The sequence below is a fragment of the Neopsephotus bourkii genome, unplaced genomic scaffold, assembly GCF_033783945.1.
Source record: "Neopsephotus bourkii isolate Nb327-2 ecotype Australia unplaced genomic scaffold, CSIRO-AGI_Nbou_v1 NB_860, whole genome shotgun sequence".
NCBI classification, from domain to species: Eukaryota; Metazoa; Chordata; class Aves; order Psittaciformes; family Psittacidae; genus Neopsephotus; species Neopsephotus bourkii.
The window spans coordinates 834,253-853,834 of record NW_026901356.1 but is presented as its reverse complement, the minus strand read 5'-3'; the positions used below and the strand labels follow the sequence as shown (position 1 = coordinate 853,834).

The 19,582-nt window shown below is 34.9% G+C and overlaps 1 protein-coding gene across 1 annotated transcript in view; it reads left to right on the top strand.

Moving 5' to 3' along the window:
- Positions 1–12,773, top strand: part of KIF18A (kinesin family member 18A) — a 30,937-nt gene extending 18,164 nt beyond the window's left edge. The window contains exons 12-14 of the mRNA XM_061356571.1: positions 812–1,050; positions 11,413–11,893; positions 12,395–12,773. Of these exons, the coding sequence (XP_061212555.1) occupies positions 812–1,050; positions 11,413–11,893; positions 12,395–12,503 (829 nt within the window). The 3' untranslated portion in view covers positions 12,504–12,773. The remainder of the gene's footprint in view (positions 1–811; positions 1,051–11,412; positions 11,894–12,394) is intronic.
- Positions 12,774–19,582: the final 6,809 nt, after the last annotated feature.

Genomic DNA, 19,582 nt, shown 5'->3' with positions numbered 1-19,582 from the left:
AGGTAAGCACCAGCTCTTTATTAGCAGTCTCTTGAAAATGTTACTTTTCCTCCCTTGGAGAAGAGCCTGTTACCATAAACATGACAAAAAGTAATACATAAACAAGCTTTTTAAAGCTACATAGCTAAGAACTATGAAGTTGCCTCTTTGGCTGTTGGGTTTTTTTTATGCATATACATATATATATATATATATATACACACACTCCTTCCCATATTGCATGAGCCTACTGTTTAGTCTTGCAACTGACTCCACTGTTAATGAAATCCTGTGTTCAGAAGGGATTCCTAAGCTTTTGTCACTTCAATTTGACTTGCAGCTATATGTGGATCTTAATGTATTCCATTTTTTAATTAAAGATTGTAGTATCTTATTTTGAGCTAGGCTTCTAATAGGGTTCTATGCACATATAATGAAAATCTCCTTGGTTTAATCCACATTATTTGTTTTATACTCTTGTTCAGTTATCTGATACTTAATTTTAGAAAGTCATAATTCAATTGAGAGATACTGACTTTCTGTTGTGTATAAGGGACTGCAGATCTTAGGCACACTTGGTAAATGCTTAGAGTGTAATACAAGGCTTTTTCCAAAGAGAAAAATCACTACTTAGTAATGAATATTTCCTATTAGTGTCATGGTATTCCCTTAAAACAAAAATTAAAATACATAGCAGAACCTGCAGGGAGGGAGGGGAGTAAGTGTGTGGAGAAGGGCAAAACCTTGTTGCGTTCGTAATAGTAGCAGTGCTAGTAAGGAACAGATTAGTTATGATGTATTTATATTTGTCTTGCCTCTTATTTTTTTACAGAATACTAAATACTTTGCTTCCAATTCTTCGCAAGCAGTACCTGACTTTGAAAGAAGCTGGCTTAACAGATAATGTATCTGAGACTGAATTTGGTGAGGTTGAGCAGCTGATACAAAGACAAAAATCAGTAGTTTGGGCTGACCAGGCTGAAGAGAAGGAACAAAATCCAAACCATGAACTAGCGTTGTCTGCTATCTTTACATTCCCACAGCTTGTGAACAGACCAGACACCCCATGCTGTAAGTATATCATTTATTTATTCTGTCTTAGGTTATGTCTCCTGCAAAAGCTATGTCACCCACGAACACAGTGAATGCACACTTCTAGAAATACTGAAGCCAAAGGTAAAACTGAGCCTTGGACCCACCTTTTATAAATTATGTGCCATTTTCAATTACATATAGAAAAGTTTACTTCTTCAGTGGCTAGACCCTCTGCCGACAGATAACTCCCTCTTTATTTTGTTGTAACGTATCACATGTATCAATATTCCTAGATTCTGTGAACGTTTTTAATTTCATTTGAATCTTTCGTGTGACATTGATGGAAAAAGAATCTTAATGACAATAAGTATAATAATTCTGTTATTGATTTGAAATCTTAAGCAGCTAGTACAGTTTGCACAGTTTCAAGTAACAGACTTGAGGGAGATGAGCTCTCCTATTAATTACAGGATGAATTGGAATCAATTTGGAACAATATTTTATAGGCTTATATTTCCAAAAATCGAAGGATTCACCATTTCTACCATGGAATCGACTGCTTTACTGTATTACAATGGCCCCATTTTTTTCACTGTAACTCTATGTAGGTGGCTTTCCTTCAGCTGTAAAGTGAGTTGCTCTAGAGTGTAGCCTGGGTAAAAAGGGATGAAGAATTCTTGCAGAAGGTGCTGTTACAAGAGATGACAAGCAAAAATCTCTGCCTGATAGTGCAGCTGCTGGGGGCCAGTGCTTGTATCTTGTGCTCATAGCCAATGCTCAATATACAGTGGCTTTGAAAGACATCTGTAGGTAACAGGGGAGCATCAACAGTAGCAGCTCTGCTCAGAAAAAAATATTCAGAGAGTATTTGTAGAGTATAATTTTAATCATGTATCTTTACCTAAAATATTACTGGTGTTGACATGGTCATTTCCATACAATGACATTTCCATACATCTTGGGTGATGAGGTGGGAAAAAGTAATCATTTACCAGTGTTTTAGAAAATTTTTTGTTGAGCACAAAATAAATAAAATAACTCCTGAGTTGTCTGAAATAACATTTAAAATATTCTGAATGATTGGCTGACACTATGTTGTGGAAATATACAGAATGCACATAAAAAACTAATCAGGGGTAAAAAAAAAATGAAAATAAAAAAGAAAACACCCACCAAACAAATGAATTTTAAAAAACCACGCAGAAACTGGGGAAAAAAACCTTGGCATGAGAATGAGATCATGTGAAATAGTACAAGACCAACACTCTGATCAGAAATAAGAAGGTTATAGTACTTTCTTTTTTCATTTAAAGATGAAGAAAGTTTATTCAGGAATCCAATTCCTTCTCCCTGAAGTCATCTTTGAAGTATGCTTGGCAAATGTTAGCAGGAGCTGACCTAAGAACTTAGTGAACAAGTACAAAGGAAGATTTATACAGATTTCCTCACGTGTTGTGGGGTTTTGATATTTTATTAATTATAATTTGTCCAAGATGTTGGTAAGTAAATAGTGTTTGAAGAAAGAAAAAAATGAAATTAATTAATGTTCTACACAGTGATCATTATTGCTTATATAGAAATCCATATTTTGCCTATAACATAATTATGTCGACTTCAACTTGACAGCAGGAAAGAGAAATTCACTTCATTTCTTGTGATTTGATTCTTACTTCTCGTGCTACCAGTTAAAAGCAGTAATTTTTTTTTAAATCTCATTTAATAGAAATATATGTAGCTTTGTATTAGTGTCTCAGAAGTTTCTTTCAGAAATTATCTGGAGAAAATGATAGGAAAGTTAACTGGTGGCGATGTAATGTTTCATATGAAACCTGAGTCTGGAGCATCTTTGAGGAGGAGTACTGAATCTGCTGGTATCAAATGTGATGTATTGCTTTTGAACCTATGTTAACACATACTGGAAAGAATTATTTTTTTTTAATACAAATCCCTCTGTAAAAACAAGATGCTGCTCATTTAGAGCACAGTAAGACCTAGGAGGAAATATAAATTCCTCTTCAGTGTAAGCTTATGAAGTTAATAATTCTGTATGTTTTGTTTAACTCAAAAGTATCTAAGTATGTATGGAGTATCCATGCATTATCTATATTTGGAAATTCCAAATTAATGAACAAACAACTCACTGTGTTTAAAATGGTAGCGATGCAGAGAAACATCTATATTTAAAGAAACCGTTGATTTCTGCATGTCATAAAACATGAGACGCTAGTCATTGCAGAAACTTTCTTTCATGACTTGCCAGCAGTCTTTTTGGAGAGACTCGTGACATGGTTCCGTTGCAAATGAATTGTTAGTGTGTGTGTGTATATAATTCTATGATCTTACAAAAATGAAAATATGTTAAGCCACTTTTCTGATTATAAGCACTGTTCCCAAAAGGCCAAAGCAGCTAGATCATTTCTGTAGAACAGGAAAACCTGTGAAAGCACGACCTTGACTTCTCATGGGTTTCTTTGGAATTAACTACATTCTACTAGCTGATCCTGAAGAGGGAAGTCAAACTAGTAATTGCTGTGGGGGGAAAAAAAAGAACTTTAAAAGTGTGAAGGGAAGGATAGCAAAGGTGGAAGGGTAGGGGTTTTTATCCCAGGTTTTGTTAAAAGTCTCTCACAGAAAGTAGCTTTCAAATACATATTCCCAATGGCCTTTACTTTATTGTATGAAGTGGTTTTGGTATTTCCTTGTTTTAAGGTGTCTATCAGGAGTTTCAAAATGCTCTGGTTGCCCAGAGAAGCGGTGGCTGCCCCATCCCTGGCAGTGTTCCAGGACAAGTTGGATGGGGCTTGGAGCAATCTGGTCTAGTGGGAGGTGTCTCTGCCCATAGCAGGGGGTTAGAAGTGGTTGAGCTTTGAGGTTTCTTCCAACCCAAACCATTTTATGATACTCCGGCTGTGTACTCAACATGTGTTTCTGTGGTCAAGGTAGCAAGTTAGTTCTTGTGCTTAAAAACTGATCTTTAGCAAAAGTTGATTAAAGCTCATTAGTTTTGCCAGAGCATATGTAGCACTTAACTACAGTAATCAACATATTTCTATCTTGTTTTTTTCTTTAACCTTTGAAACTTTTAAACATCTTCTGTAAAGTATCTTTCTCTGACAATCAGATATATGCTACTAGCTGACTAGTATTGTTATTCAGCAATTTTTCCAACCAACTAATGTTGCGTAGTCATCTGTATCCACATGCTGTAGCACTACCATAGGTAACAGAAATAACTCTCAGAAAATTTACGATTTGTTTTAAGCAAATGCTCTTTGCTCTCTTGGTTTGTTTGCACTGTGCCATACAAGTAACTTCCTCTAACAAATTGGCTTGCAGTGTATACTAACACACTCTACACGTAGTGATTAAAGGAGTGTTTAGTAAGGAGCTTAACAGAGTGTTTGAATCTTAAATTTCTGATTGCATTTAGTTGAGGTGGGCTTTCTTCTTCCACCAGTTAAGTGATTTCTAAAATGAAGCTAAATACCCTCAAATATCTCTCCTGTGAGGAAAAGTTGAGAAAGCTGGGATTTCTCATCCTGGAGAAGAGAAGGCTCTGGGGTGACCTTATTGTGGCCTTTAAGTCCTTAAAAGGGGCCTATAAGAAAGATGGGGAGATACTTTTTGGCGGGGCCTGTTGTGATAGGACAAGGGGTGATTGTTTTAAACTAAAAGAGGGAGATGCAAGTGGGGGGGAAAAATCTTTACAGTGAGGGTGGTAAAACACTGGCACAAGTTGCTCAGAGAGGTGGTGAATGCATCATCCCTGGAGACATTCAAGTCCAGGCTGGATGTGGTTCTGGGCAATCTGGTCTAGTTGAAGATGTCCCTACTTATTGCAGGGGGGTTGGACTAGGTATCTTTAGAAGGTCCCTTCCAACCCAAACTATTCTATCATTCCATGAAATTTAAAATGCAGTATTTGAATTATAATTTCAAGTTAAAATAATTCTACAGTATCTGCACAACATTAGTTTATCCCACTGTGTTTATATCATACTTTACTAAATACTGATTTTTCTTGGTAATTTAATTTTGATTACTTAAAACAAGGCTGAAAACACGTTTTCAGAACTTCTACTCTCGCTGTCTTCTACTATGAAGCCTTAAGGTGGGGTTTCTGTAACATGTCTTAACCATACTTTCTACTCTATCTTGATATGGCTGATTTTTATTTTTTAAAACAATTTTCATCTGTGTATACTCTTACTTTTAAATGTTCACACATACTATTCATTCTGACCTTAATCATAAGTTCAAGTTGTTGTTTTGTATAGGACATGCTGATTTTTCCACTACCATTTTTGTTTACAAATACACAAAAGGTTGATTGTGTTTGTTTCATGAAACTATAAATGTGATCTCTCTGTATCAAGGTATTGCACAAGCAATGAAAACAATGTTAAATTCACTTTAAAATATATTTGGACCCCCACTCTTGAGTGCTGGTTAATGGAGGCCATACAGTATTCATAGACTATGGACTGATGGGTGGAGAGCTCTGACTGGTATTTGCAAGTATTTCTGTGAATGGGAAAGTTGTTGGCATTGTTTCAGGCATCCCATTTCCGGAAGCCTTACTGTACATTACCACTGAGAGAATGGAATTGATTTACAGGAAAAAAAAAAAAGGGCAGGCATCCATTACCTCCCCTTGTCACAAACATCCAAAAGGAAAGTCAATTTATTGTATTGCATGGCAGGAAAAATTGGGGTGTAGTTGTATGCAGTAGAAAATTGATTAAAAGTAGGAAAAGCGTGTCTTGTGTATAGGAAAGATTTGTCTTACGTTGACCAGCTTTTTCTCGTTATCCTATGACTTTATTTTTTTTTTCTCATGCTGTGTAAAATAGTTCACCTGAACACCAGGACTCACAAGGATGCAGCCAGGATTTTAGCTTTTTACAGTTCCCAGCTGTTGTTTTCAAAGCAGTTTGTGACCAAACAAACTGTTGGTAGTCACAAAGGTGCATTTGGGTCACATGAATGCTCTAGAATTAAAATGCATTCACTAGATCTCGCTTGTAATTTGGAGTTCTGTGAGTCAGTTGTTAAAAGGATGAAAATGAATGATTAGTATTGTAATTGAATCAATCATTGGTAGCCAAGAAATATTTATTGAAATGAATACATTAATATTTTATTTCAATTTAACAGAACTACCTGGTAGACTTGATTTAGCACAATTTCCAGAAATAATCCTCATGCATGTATTAACATGAGTTCCAGAAGAGAAGTTAAGGTCATTATTCTGTCTCAAATGTCAATTAGAAATAACCCAATTCATGAGAGTTGTTTGTCATGAACTCTATTCACTTTTACTGTGACTCATGTTTCACAAATACTGTCTTCTGCTTTTCATTTTAACTCACAGGGCTGTAAATATCTACTATCACTATGTTTCTCTCCTGGTAAATCAGTTCTTAATAGTCTTTTGGGACAGATAATGCAACAAGCTTTATGAGCAAAACCACCTTGTACTGTTTGGAGGATGGTTAGTCAGTGGAGGGTGACTTTGGTTTTTAATTTGTGAGACTCAAGAAAAATAATATTTAGAAACTCTGACAATTACGTTTCATAATCCTCAGCCTGAAGCAAAAGATCAGCAAATATATGATCTATTCTTTGAAATACATTTGGAATAATACTTATTTTTAGAAAGAAGTGTTGCAGCTGAAAGCACTAGCTAAGGAAATATACCTTCTGAACTTTTCTTTCAAGTACTCCGTCAGGCTGTAGGTTAACTACAGATGTTTTAGTAAAGTAAAAAGTGATTGATTTTTGTATATAAAATAAAAAGTAAACTTAGCATCACTGAATCATGGTGGTCATTCTGATGCAAAAGATTGAACTGGCCACAAAACATGAAGCAAATACAAACTGTAAACACTAATTTCACTGCCTTTTTATGGAACAGGTTTGGACATTATTTTTTTTTCTGAGTTGGAAAGTGTTTTGTCTTTCAGTACAAAAGTAATGACGTTTAATGGTGAGCATTAAACATCCATTCTAGAACTATTTACAGTTGTTCAAGGAAATAGGTTGTCTTCAGTGCGCTGTCTTCACTTCTTGCGAGTAACACTCCTAAGACAGTGATAACAGATTGGATCTAGATTCAGCTGACTTGCAGTTTCCAGTTCCAATACAAGGGAAAATCACATTGAACCAATCACATGTAATACTTGCCAGTAGTCACCTTTAAGTTTCTGGAATCCTGTATTTTTGTAACCCATTTGTGGGATTTGACATAGCATGCTGCATTGAGTTCAGCGTAATTGTTCTGTGGGAGGTAGGTATTGCTCTTTGTGTTAAACTGAGGATGTGATATGTATGGGGCATCTACTATTAATGCAAGAAATCTTTATCAATCTTATCTATAGTATTTTATTACTGGTTTATATATTTATTCCATTCATAATTAAGAACGTATTGTTATCCTAATTTACTGTGTTTAGGCAATAAGATAAAGCATGTGTTAAAACATATATACATACATCCCACCTGCAAGCATTCAACAATACCACATTAAAATGGAGTATCCTGGGAGAAAGCATGGCCTAAGATTGTCATGTAAATAGTTTGGTTTTAGTAGACACGACCTGCTATGAAATGAATGTCTCTTCTGTGTTGCCTGTCTTCAGTATGTTGCTTCCTTACTAAGACAGAAATAAAATCACTTTTAGGGGTTTAAATGCCTTTTTTGGTGTACTTGTTTACTTTTAGATCATGACTCTTTGGAGCTGTATGCTATATAACAGCAACATGGAATAACTGAGATGGAATTGGGGTGTTGAGGTTGCTAATGTGGTTTATGCTGTTTAGTGAAACCAAGTTAATGATGTTGCTAGTGGTGGTTTTGGTTACTTTGTTGTTTACTGTGTTAGGGTGACTTGATGCTTTCACAAAAAGTTATGAGAAGCGACACTTCTTGAATATTTAATATTATTTCCAATACTTAACTGGCAAGAAAAGATAGTTTTGTTTTAGCTTTGTTTTAAAGTGAGTTTAATTCCATAAATAAATAGATTTTAAAAATGGATCAGGGTTTTTACTAGCAGCCTATATTTGCCCTATATAGAATTGCTGCATCTGTCTTTTTATTAATGTACTTATACTGCAGTATGAAATACTGTTCATTATGATGAAATTCAACAAATTATTAATGTTGGCAATAATTTTGTGTTCTCTACCTATTTAGTTCATGGTTTCAATGCTGCATTTACAGTTAATTTAAAAATGCTTCCAGTATTTAGTCCTGGAGAAGCTTCTAAAACTTGGCACTCACCAAAATGTTTCTCCATCAGACTTCCTTCCTAGTAACTTTAGGGCACTAGCAAAACCTCAGTGTCTTACAGTAAACAAAGTTTTCTGCAACTGGAACCTCCCTGTCCTAATGTAACAACAGACAATTAGAACTCTAACCATTATTTTTTCCCGAAACACACACTTTCAGGTGCATATAAGCAGGAGAAAACCTAATAAATGAATATTTTAAAATTTGTCACAAGATGTTTAATGGCTAGTTACTTCAAATGCTAGCCTGGAATCCTTAGATAAAGCTTATTCTTGTATTTAAGGATGTTCAAAAATCTTTAAAAGCAAGTTTTGGCCTTAATTTTCATTGTAATAACTAAAAAATATGGGTGGGTGGGTTGTTTGGGTTTTTTTTGGGTGGGGGGGTTCTTGGGGGATTTTTGGTTTAAGCAGGTTTGTGGGGGTTTTTTGTTTTTTTTTTTTTTTTTTGTTGTTGTTGTTGTTGTTGTTGTTGTTGTTGTTGTTTTGTTGTTGTTGTTGTTGTTTTTTTTGGTTTGGAGGTTTTTTTGTTTTTTTTTTAAAGAAAGGAATGTTAGTCTTCTACATAGAACAATCATAATCATAGAACCAGAATTAAAGAGCAAGCACATTAAGTCTTAGCTTTGGTGTTGGTGTCACAAAGTTCATATTGAAAATGGTTCATAAATAACTTTCTTGCTTGTCAGTGGCCAAATTCTACCAAGTCTCGGAGAAAAATGTCTTCATCAGAGTAGGCCTGTATTATTTCTAAGGGAGGTAAAAATTACTTGGGGAACACACAGGACCTGTTCTACTACCCTTGCAATTTCACTGATCATGGAGAATATTCGGAATTAGCTTAATGTTTAGATTACAATCAAGTTACTGGATCTCAATAACCTACTGCACTTCACCTGGTGAATGGTGACCATGAATAAGACTAAGATTAGGTATGGGAATATAATGTATTTTGCTTTTTATTAACAACAAAAAAAATCTTATTTGTAGTGAACTGTGCATGGGCACATACACAAACTCACAATTTCATGTCAAGTAGTCCTTTCAGGCCTGAGTTTGCCATGCTTGTGGTTCTTCAAATCTGAAAAGAGCATAACGGAACTGTAGTTGTTCATGTCCAAGCATCTTTTTCCATAAGCACTTAAGCTAAAATTAACTTGCTTTTACTGTTTTTGCATCGCTGGGTATTTGCTGAACCATAGTAGTTTAAATATTCTGCTTTCTGAAACAGCTGTTGAGTGAGGTATAAATGTTTGGTTTGTTTTTTTCAATGGTTTCATGATTTGAATTAAGGTCTATCAAAAAAGAATAGATTTGTGGCCTATTTATTATTACCTACTTTACTTGACAGCTGTGCACATTTTGATACTATCCATAACATCCTCCCAGAACAGGCCATGGTCTTTAAATCCTTTCTTGTCTCCTCACAGCTCTAACTTGTATCTTGTAATTGGGTATCATCTTGTGTTACCTGGGCATGAGGAATCCATCATATGGTATGTCTAGTTCCGACGTGTGAACAAAAAAAACCATGATGCTGAGACCATCCTTCATCCTTTGACAGCTTTTTTTCCAAGGAGGCTCTTATTTGAGCCTTTTCCCCGAGACGTGATTTCTTGAGGGCACTTGAGGAATTGTTGTTCTTAAAGCTTTGCACCTATGGCAAATTGGAATACAACTGGGCAATGAGACCAAAATTAAATGGGGCTGAGAAGAGGCAAACAGACAGAAGACTTGTAATAATTTAAGCTTTGCTTTTTGTAAAAAATCAAACTCAGGGTGGAATAATGTAATACATACGTGTTTCTAATCAATTTTTCTCCTAAGAATTTTTATGGAACAGCTAAAATGGCTAAAGTTTTAACACACGAGAGCAAAGTAAAGAAACATTCAGACTGAAAAGTTCAAACTAACTTTCTTAGTCTTAGGCAAAAGTAGAATGGAATTTTAGAAGAAATAAATATTTATCAGCACTGTTATATGAATACCACAGTTAATTCTTGAGTAACTTACAGCAATTTAAAAAGCAGGAGTTGTTTTTTTTTTTTACAGTGTAGTTGCTTTCAGGAATGCGGTAGTCAATGCAGAAAGAGCATGTATGATGCTGTGGCTACCAGCTCAAGTGGGACCAATTCATATACTTTTTTAGGATAGTAGCTTTAGTTTTTGAAGTTTGCACTAGAAGTGAAATCTAGAAGCACTTGGGGTTTTGACAGCCCTCTCCCACTCTTGGTTTGTTGATTTAAAAAAAATGAACAGTTACATCTTATTTAACTACTGAAGTCACCATTATCCTAGCCAAATTTGAGTAGTGGTCTGTTTAAATGATTCTCCTTTACTGAAAGCTTCAAGAGAGCAAAGGTCTTTTCTCTCTTTGGAGATTGCTCTCATAACTGCCTGCTTGCACACGACATTATTATGCTACTTCAAGAAAAAATGTATCAATGGTCATGGTCAATTACTGCTATATTGCCTGCTTTGTTAATTTTAAGGGTGGGGGTTTTAGTAAAGAGCTTTTATTTTATTTTATTTTATTATATTGAGATGTCAGGATCTAAGTAACTTCATTCTCCTTTTCTAAAAACACTGCTTTAGCATTTGCAATGTCCAAGAATTTTGTCTCCAAGTGATTCTATATCCTTCCTTTTACAGCAGTCTCATTCTACTGCATGGTACTTGCTAGGGAAAAAAAAGGCTGTGACCACAAGGCAGCTGTAAATGGCTGTGATAGTACCATCTTAATATTTTAAGATGGTTGTCATGATAATGTGATGATTTATTTTTTTTCATTGCTCTTACTCTCCCATTCCCTGTTGTCATGTGTCATATCTTACTTGTGATTACTTGTAATATCTCTGAGATTAACTATATCAGCCTATGCATATTTATAATACCTTGAGTTCCACAGAACAAATGCTACCATCTGGACTATGCTGCAATAAAAACAGAATTCAGCTAAATGATGAAATTAATATGTAAATGAAATAAATAGGTTTTGTCATAATTTCTGTTAATAAATGTATTTCAGCAGGGAAGGGGAGAAAACAGGCAGGACTTCTGGTAGCAAATGCAGGTATATGTGCTAACTACTTTGCCTGTGTTGCACAGGTACAACATTTGGTACACCGTCACAAGAAATGAGTAAAAATACACAGCAAACAGTAGAATTTGCAGTACCACCACAGAAAAGAACCAGACAGAACCTAACGGCCTCTCCGATCACAGCTCAAGGTCCTGCTGCATCCAAGCAATCCAGCCTGTGTCATCTGGAGAATTCCCTTACCAAGGAGGTCCTCCCTATTGTGTATACACCAGAATTTTGCAGGAAGCCAGTAGATGGCTTGTCTACAGAGACTGTGGTAAAGAAAACTTTATACCTTGCTGGCCTTCAGGAAGCCAAAGTGTGTGATATAGATACGCCAGTGAAAAACGAGAGTGTTTTGAATACTACATGTGACATAATTCCAGACTGCACCATAGACATGAACTCAACAGTAATTCTCTATGAAGGGACATGTGAAACAACAGAAATGTCTACTGAATCACCTGTGAAGGAGTCACAGCCATGCATCAATAGCATTCTGCACAGGTATTTTCCATTTATAAAGGCAAGGAATATTACCCAAACAATTTAATTCTGTTTGTCTTTACAACTGTATTTTTCCATTTAAGTCAATTTTATTTGTAAACCCAATATTTTGAAAATCAAACCCTCAATTTTAATTGGCATCAGAATAAATTCTACCATTTATTTGAAGTGAGTGGTATGTCTGTGACAACAGATGAAGCTAAAGGCTTATTCTCTCTTACAAGATAGGTACCAAAAAGAAAATACAGTACTTGTGATACGGTTTGTGATGCCTCAGGCAAATTTCTTTCTCTAAGCTTTACTTTTCCTGTCTGTAAAATGGATGCTTTAGCCTCTTTGACATTGAGAAATGCCATTGTTAAAGTTGCCATATATGTGCAAGGTTCTGTAAATCTGCCTCAAGTAATGTTGATATGAATTTCCCATATTGTTTTTCAACTTAACATATGCTTACTTACAGCTGAGAACAGATTTTACAAAAATATAATTCTTTGATTTCAGACTTGAACTCTCTTCCTTAAAAAAAAGAAATCCTACGTCAGTTCTTGAGAAGCCCTCTTATATGGCAATGACTTCTGCTGCTGAGAGAAAAAGAAAAATACCAAGGTAAAATTAAACTCAGTCTTCTATACAAATGAATTTACATTACTTTCTTATGTTCTCACATAAGTTTTGATGTTATATTTCAAATCTGAAAACCTCTTATACCGGTCATATGGACCTACTAAGGAGATGTTCTGGCTCAAATACTTTAAATGATTCAATTTATGGATTTTTACCTGTCATATTTTGAGGAATCACCTTTTTTCTTTTTATCTTTTTCCTAAAGCCAAAATTGAGGCAACCTTTTTTAAATCATGTTATTAGTTGCTTGTTGCTAGACAGTGAGTGGAGCTGCCACCTCATGAGTATTCTAAAGAATATTTCAAGACCCTTGGAACTTGATGATCTTAAGGTCCTTTCCAACCCTAACTCTTCTATGATTCTATGATTCTAAGTTCTATAGATAGATCACAGGGCATGGAAGAAACTTCTTTGGTTTATTAGCATCTTCGAGATAGCAAATCTTCCTAGTATATTATCAGATTTGCCTTATCTAATTTCATGTTCTTGTTCTAGTTGTTACTAATTCTTGTTGTAAACTATTTTCTAGGATTGCTCCTATGATGAGAAAACAGGCAAATCTCATGTTTTAATTTCTTCAAATAAATGATTATTAATTTAGCAAAGTAAATCACCTGATCCCTGAAACTGAGCTGGTTTTCTAGATTCTCTTTAGGCACAGGTATGGGAACTGTTAGAGCCTGATTTACCTGAAGGTAAATGTTCTAAGATAGACTTAAGAAGTACTTTTTTCTAATAGCTGTGGAATGATTTTCAAATTTATGTATGCTTAGATCTTCCTTAGAGATAAAAATACTATCTCTTTCTGCTGTTTTATCTCATTCCTACTGTATCTCAAACACGTATTTCCCTGTTTCCAAGTTAGAATAACACTACAGGAAAATCCCCCAACTTTTATTCTTTTTGTGGAGATTATTTCCTGTGCCTCAGAGTATAAACTGTAAAGCAAAGTTCTTTGGTTTTGGCTAGCAGCTTATGATGAAGAGAACGAATGAAAGCTTCTTGCTCATGAGGGAGGAAAGGAATATGCTTTTCAGATATTGCCTTTCCTTTCTCTTCTTTTCTCCCTCTTTTCTCTCATTCTTTCAATATTCATTCCAGTCATTAATCTCCTACTAGCATTAGAAAAAAATATAAATTCGGCATATTCTCTAAATCACAAGTGTAATTTGAAAAAGTCTGTTGCTAGGACAAGGGATAAGAAGCAAGTCAGTCATAATACAGAGGCTGCTTTTACTAAACAGCATTACGTTCTTATTGGCATATAGTTCTCTTCCAAGAACCATGCATGATTAGAACTTAGGCCTGGGACAAAGCAAGTCTTTGTATTTACCGCTTGCTATATATTTGGGCAGAAAATCATTATAAAGAAAAACAGTGTAAGATAGAGGACTATAAAGTCAGAATAATACAATATTATTAGGGGAATAGGAAAAGCATAGAAACTTGGGACGTAAGTATAATTAGCTTGCTTATGAGGCTGTCTTACAGAGTGGATCTGGGGAAGCTAGCGAGGCAAGTGTGAAATAGTGAGATTAGATATGTTCATAATTTTCACTGTAAATCTGAAGTTCATCACATAAAAGGCTATAAAATATAGATGTTTTGTCTTAATGAATTTGAAGCTTTAGCAACTTTCTCTAGTTTAGCTAAAAAGTATTGGCTGCTATGAAGCCACCCCCTCTAACTGTGTTGGAGGACATAGAGAAGCTATTGTAGCAATGAAAAGTGTTATTTGTTCAATAAACACAGCTTGACCATTTCATGTATTTCATACATGTGTTAAGATTATTTCTTAGTATAATCTGCATGCAGTGACCATCAAACTGGCTTCTGGGGTTTCCAAAAACCTGTAGCATATTGGTCTTCATTTTAAGTAGTAACATTAGTTCTTATGTTAACGGATGAAATGGTCTTGTAGGTTTTTAAAAAGGAAAAAAGGGGATAATATAGGCATCATAAATTAGTATATTTTTTGCATTCTGTTACATCACTTAATATACTTCTAAATTGCAAAGCCTAAACTACTGGAACTGTAGCTTAATCCTTTTGCTGAAAGCAAGCTCTTTTCTGTCTTCTCTTTCCACTTCTACATCAAACGGTGACCTAGGCAGCCTGTGAGATACTGCTTCTGCAAAACACATTCAACGGGAGGTCTTGTTAAGCCACACAGCTTTGCGAGTACCCAAAATGGCAGATAAGTGTCAAAACTCAAATATATGATGCTGTCCTGTAACTGTGTTGGTACAGGAGATCCAGAGTTAAGGTGGATACTCAAGGTTTTGTCAATTTAACAGCATAGGTTGCTGTCATCTATACACTAAGCTGTCAGCTTGAATAGTACATCTGTTCATTAAAAACAAATCTGAATGTCTAACCAGTTATCTAGATCATATCTAATCAAAAGTCAGTGTTACTATAAGCATGTTGGGAAAACCCTTTCTGAAGAGTTAAGGTCTTCCACCAAAAATTATTTGTGTACTTGCTGAGAAATTAGTGAACCCATTTTATCTTTTGCCAAGAGTGGTTTACAGCAAAATAATATCCTCTAATCATTTCCATACCTGTTTTTAACAGCTTGCTTTGTTTTATAGTACTGCACTAATTTGTTTTTACAGATACAGGGTGAGGATATTTTCCCCCAGAGTTTTATTACTTTAATTTTTGAGCTATTTTGGGCTAACCCAATAACAGAGGAAAAATCATTTTAAAGCAATATTTAGGAATTATTTTGCTTCTAACAGATTGCTGATAATGCTATCAGGTGACATTCTGTCCAAGTCTGCTACAATTCCATGGCTTCTCACTGAGGTATATCTTTATTATAACAAAACCAGTTGCAAATAATTTTTTTTCAGTCAATGTGCACAGAGGTCTTCTGTTTACAGCTATCCAAAACCTTCTGTCTTTCCTAGTGCATGGCACACTACATTGCTTGGCACCTGCAGTACATTTTAATGCACTAAATCCTTACAATTTTCCTTTTCTCTCTCCCCATTTGTGTCCTTTTCTATCTTCAGAAATACACTTAATGATCTTCATTAGTGCAGTTTAGAGGAGATCGAAGATTGTTTAAAGTTTTAATCTGCTTCTGTTGTGAAACAATCCAATTGTGTAGCTTTGCACAACAGCATAGGCAATATGCACTTTTACAGCACATAGGTGTTTTTCTGTAAGAACTGATGTGAAGGAGTAAGTACGTATGAATGTGTTGGTTTTCCATTCATGAGAAATGTTGAGTATCTATTAAAATAAACTTCCTAAACAGTGTAAACCTGAAGTGAAGTATTATCTAACCAATAATTACTTGGCAAAGTGCATGCGTAGTTACATCAATTTCTACTACTCAAGACTGGGTTATGAAGTTGCCAAAATCAATTGCTACTCTGGTATTATTGAGAAACCCTGTAATGAAGGACCACATTGTGAGATAGAGAATAATTTTTTTGATTCTTCAAAGTTTAACTGAATGTAAAATACATCTTGCTTTCAATAGCATGCATTTCACTAGAAGAATGAAATATGATCAAATCCCTTAAAGGAAGAGCTGCTTTTTTATTAAATAGCCAAACATTTTCTAATGATTGTACATTTTTCAATACTGCTCTATAATAATATGGATTAATAAAACTTACACCTATTTCTACACTTTATATAGACCACTATGCCCTTTTAATAACATCTCATGCCAGTTAAGGATTAATTATAGGACTTTCTAGGCAGTTAGCAAACTGGATTGCTGAGCCGAGTTATTACATTTTTGCATGTTGAAATTAGGCTCTCAAGGACAAGAAATAGCTATAAAAATTCTCAACATGCTCTGGAAACAACATATTTAGGTAGGCCAGATTCTGCTTATGTTTATTGAATGAGTGTCTCCTATTTGTAATAAATGTTCTTTCTTCACTAGGAATGAAAACAAGGGGCTGGAAGCAAGAACAGGATGTGCCAAGAAAAGGATGTGCAAATAAACCTAGTTAGAAGCTTTTCTCAAGGAAATGTAGCATTTGGTGTTAAATCAAGGACATCAAAAAATCTTTTACTTCATGTTTGTAAGAAAAAAAAAAAATAAGGTTTACTTCTGAGTTCACCCGTATTTCAAGCAGACTGGATGGACAACAAAGAGGACAGGCAGACTTTTACTTCTGTGAATTCTGAAGATGTCTCAGTAATCCACTATTTTTGTAAGAACCACTTCTTGGAAATAAAAGGATTTTGTTAAATTCTAAATTAAAGTGAATTACTTTTTTGTCTCCTGTTAGCTCACGAATGTCTTCAGCATATTAACAAATGAAGAATTTAATTTCAGTATACCTTTTGGCATAATATTTCTGAGCCTTTCCCTGTGTTTGACTAGCAGTTTAATACTTCAGATGATGCAAGTCTGTAAGGGGATCAGTCATACCGTAATTTTTAGATGCTACCTTAAATTGCTACCTACGGTCATTCTTAATTTTCAATGGGAATTTTGTGATACAAGAGTTAAATTCATTTTGTCCTGCTAAATCGCTTTGACTGCGACTTCTTAATGTCAAAATTGTTTTTTCATTTGGAAGCAAGTCAAACAGATGCTAATACTAAAACGCATTCCTGCTTAGCATTAGGATGCCAGTTTATTCTTAGATATGTTCTGATAGATACTACCAGTGTAATACCAAGAGACACAATACTTAAAGTTTTTTTAATTATTATATGTAGATGTTTTTAGCCTTTTTTTAGTCTGTTGGTTGTAAATGTTCCTGTTTTGTTGTTAACTTTTTTTAATTCAGTTGCAAATAGGGTAATTGCCAATTACTTTAAATAAATGTTTAATTTCAATAAGGGATATAATGTCAATTAAACTTCTAGGAAAAAAATTACCTTTTTGCTGCTTCTATCATGAAAAATGCCTACATTAATCTTGACAGGTATCACTAGAAGTATACATAGTTTATATTTTATCTTGTGATCAATGATACTATTCAGAGACAAGGTAGTTATATATAGCTGTATTGAAGCCTTGACAGCCTGCCGATCCTGAGGAGTGTGGTTCTAATGTGTTTGGTCTGTGCAAATGAAAGTGCAGATGCAAATTGCCCCAGACTAAGGAGAACTAGCGGAAGAAGTCCAGTTACTAGTACAGAGGTTTTAATTGCCTGCCTGAAGCAATGAGCTTTCAACCTGTCAGTTAAGCAGCACCAAGTATGCTGCAGAAAAATTTTCTGGCTTGCAGCAATAGTAATGGGTTTAAAAGAGTTTCACAGGTGTTGGTGTTTGTTCATCACAAGCTCTCACGTGACAGAAAACTAAACTCTCTGATCTAACAGCTTTTATAAAATTAATTCTTAAAATTGTTTCAGTATTCCAAGTGTTTATAGTTTTATTTTTGCTGTCTGTAGTCTGTGATTTTTAGACAAACTAATATAAACCTTCTTCCCAGTTACATCTCTCCCTAGCTATTGAATGTTGACATGTTGATTCTCGACACATTGGAGGGCATTTTTCAGAAGGCTTCTGAAGGAAATGGTCACTGTCTGTATAAAATTTCAGGACCACTTGTTGGGACAAGCAGACAGTGTTGCAGAGGTTGACTTCATCAGGGAAGTTCAAAGAGAAAGGAATGATTCCTTGAGAAGTAGGCATTACTAGTAAAAAACGAGATCAGGAAAAATTTAATCCTATTAGCATTCTAAATAGAATATAGGTAATATAGTTGTGGTAAGCGTGGGGACATGCTGATAGCATAATGAGGACTGAGAAATTATTGGCTGTGGAAAAGACTTTCATGAATAAAGTTCTAAACCTCAGAAAAGCCTGAAAGCTATAATTTGGGACTTGACCACATTTCAGTAGAAAGGGTGGGGGAGTCATTTAATATTTCTCTGTCATGATGAAAATCAAGAAGATTTAGTACTTAATTATTAATTTTAAATTAGGATTTTGGCAGCTAGCACATCTAAAATTGTAGAGGCCACACATTTTTTTTATTTATGTGATGTCTTCCAAATTCTGTATTTAATATAAAATGTACACAGGGAGCTGGTTTTGTTCATACCACTACATGTCTTCAAGAGGCATGTTGAGCTTTGCTTATGAGGATATTTGTAATGTGCATTGCTTCTGTGGCATGTAAGACTAACACATAAATGTTCTTAGCAATTTTGACAGGTTTTCATACGAACTTGTGCATGCAACATTTTGGTCGAAACAGAACTGATAAGATCTTATCCTTTCCTAATGTGTTTGGCATAGCCCTGAGTAGAACTGGATTGATTGGCTTGCAACAATTTCAGGGGCTAAAAGAAAAAAAGATAAATAAAAAAGAAAAAGATATGTTGAGAAAATTAGCACACTGAACTGAGAAGTGACTCCTGTTCCTAACTGCTAACCAGATGCTGATCACAAGTTTGTTAGCTAGGTATGTATTTAACATTTATAACTTGCATAAATGCTTCCAGAAATTATAACAAATTAAAGCAGGATTTCCATACTTTAGATTGCTCTATTGTACATTTATTTATGTACATTGTGACATACTATGAACACATCTAGACTTCATAAGCAGAAGAGTACATGCATACTGCTTCAGAGTACATTCCACAGATGGTGCTGGTACAGATCTTGTTAGTGTCTAGTAAGTTTTTTGTCAGGTTGCCAGTTTCTTCTTAGAAAACAATATTTGGGAAGCAGAGGAGGTAGGATATAACTGCATTTGCCAATTTGCATTGCCTATTACCTGTTGGCCTGCGTTTACAAGCTAATTTAAGTGATAGCATTTATCAGAAGTATACATTTAATTGATTTCACTCTTCTGTGCCATGCAGCATTCAGTCATGCCAGATGGGATGTAACGGAGTATTGCACAGCATAACATGACTCAGGCTAAATCAAGAATCCAAGTGACTTGGGTCAGTTTAATTTTCTTTACTGTAAAAAAACAAAAACAAAAACAAAAAAAAAACCACAAACCACAAACTGGTAGCTTAAAAATAAGTTTTCTTGAAGAAAATGTTGTGCTCCTTAACTATCCTAGACATCCCTGATAGCGAATACTTTATAGTTACTAAGTGAATCATATTTGCTATG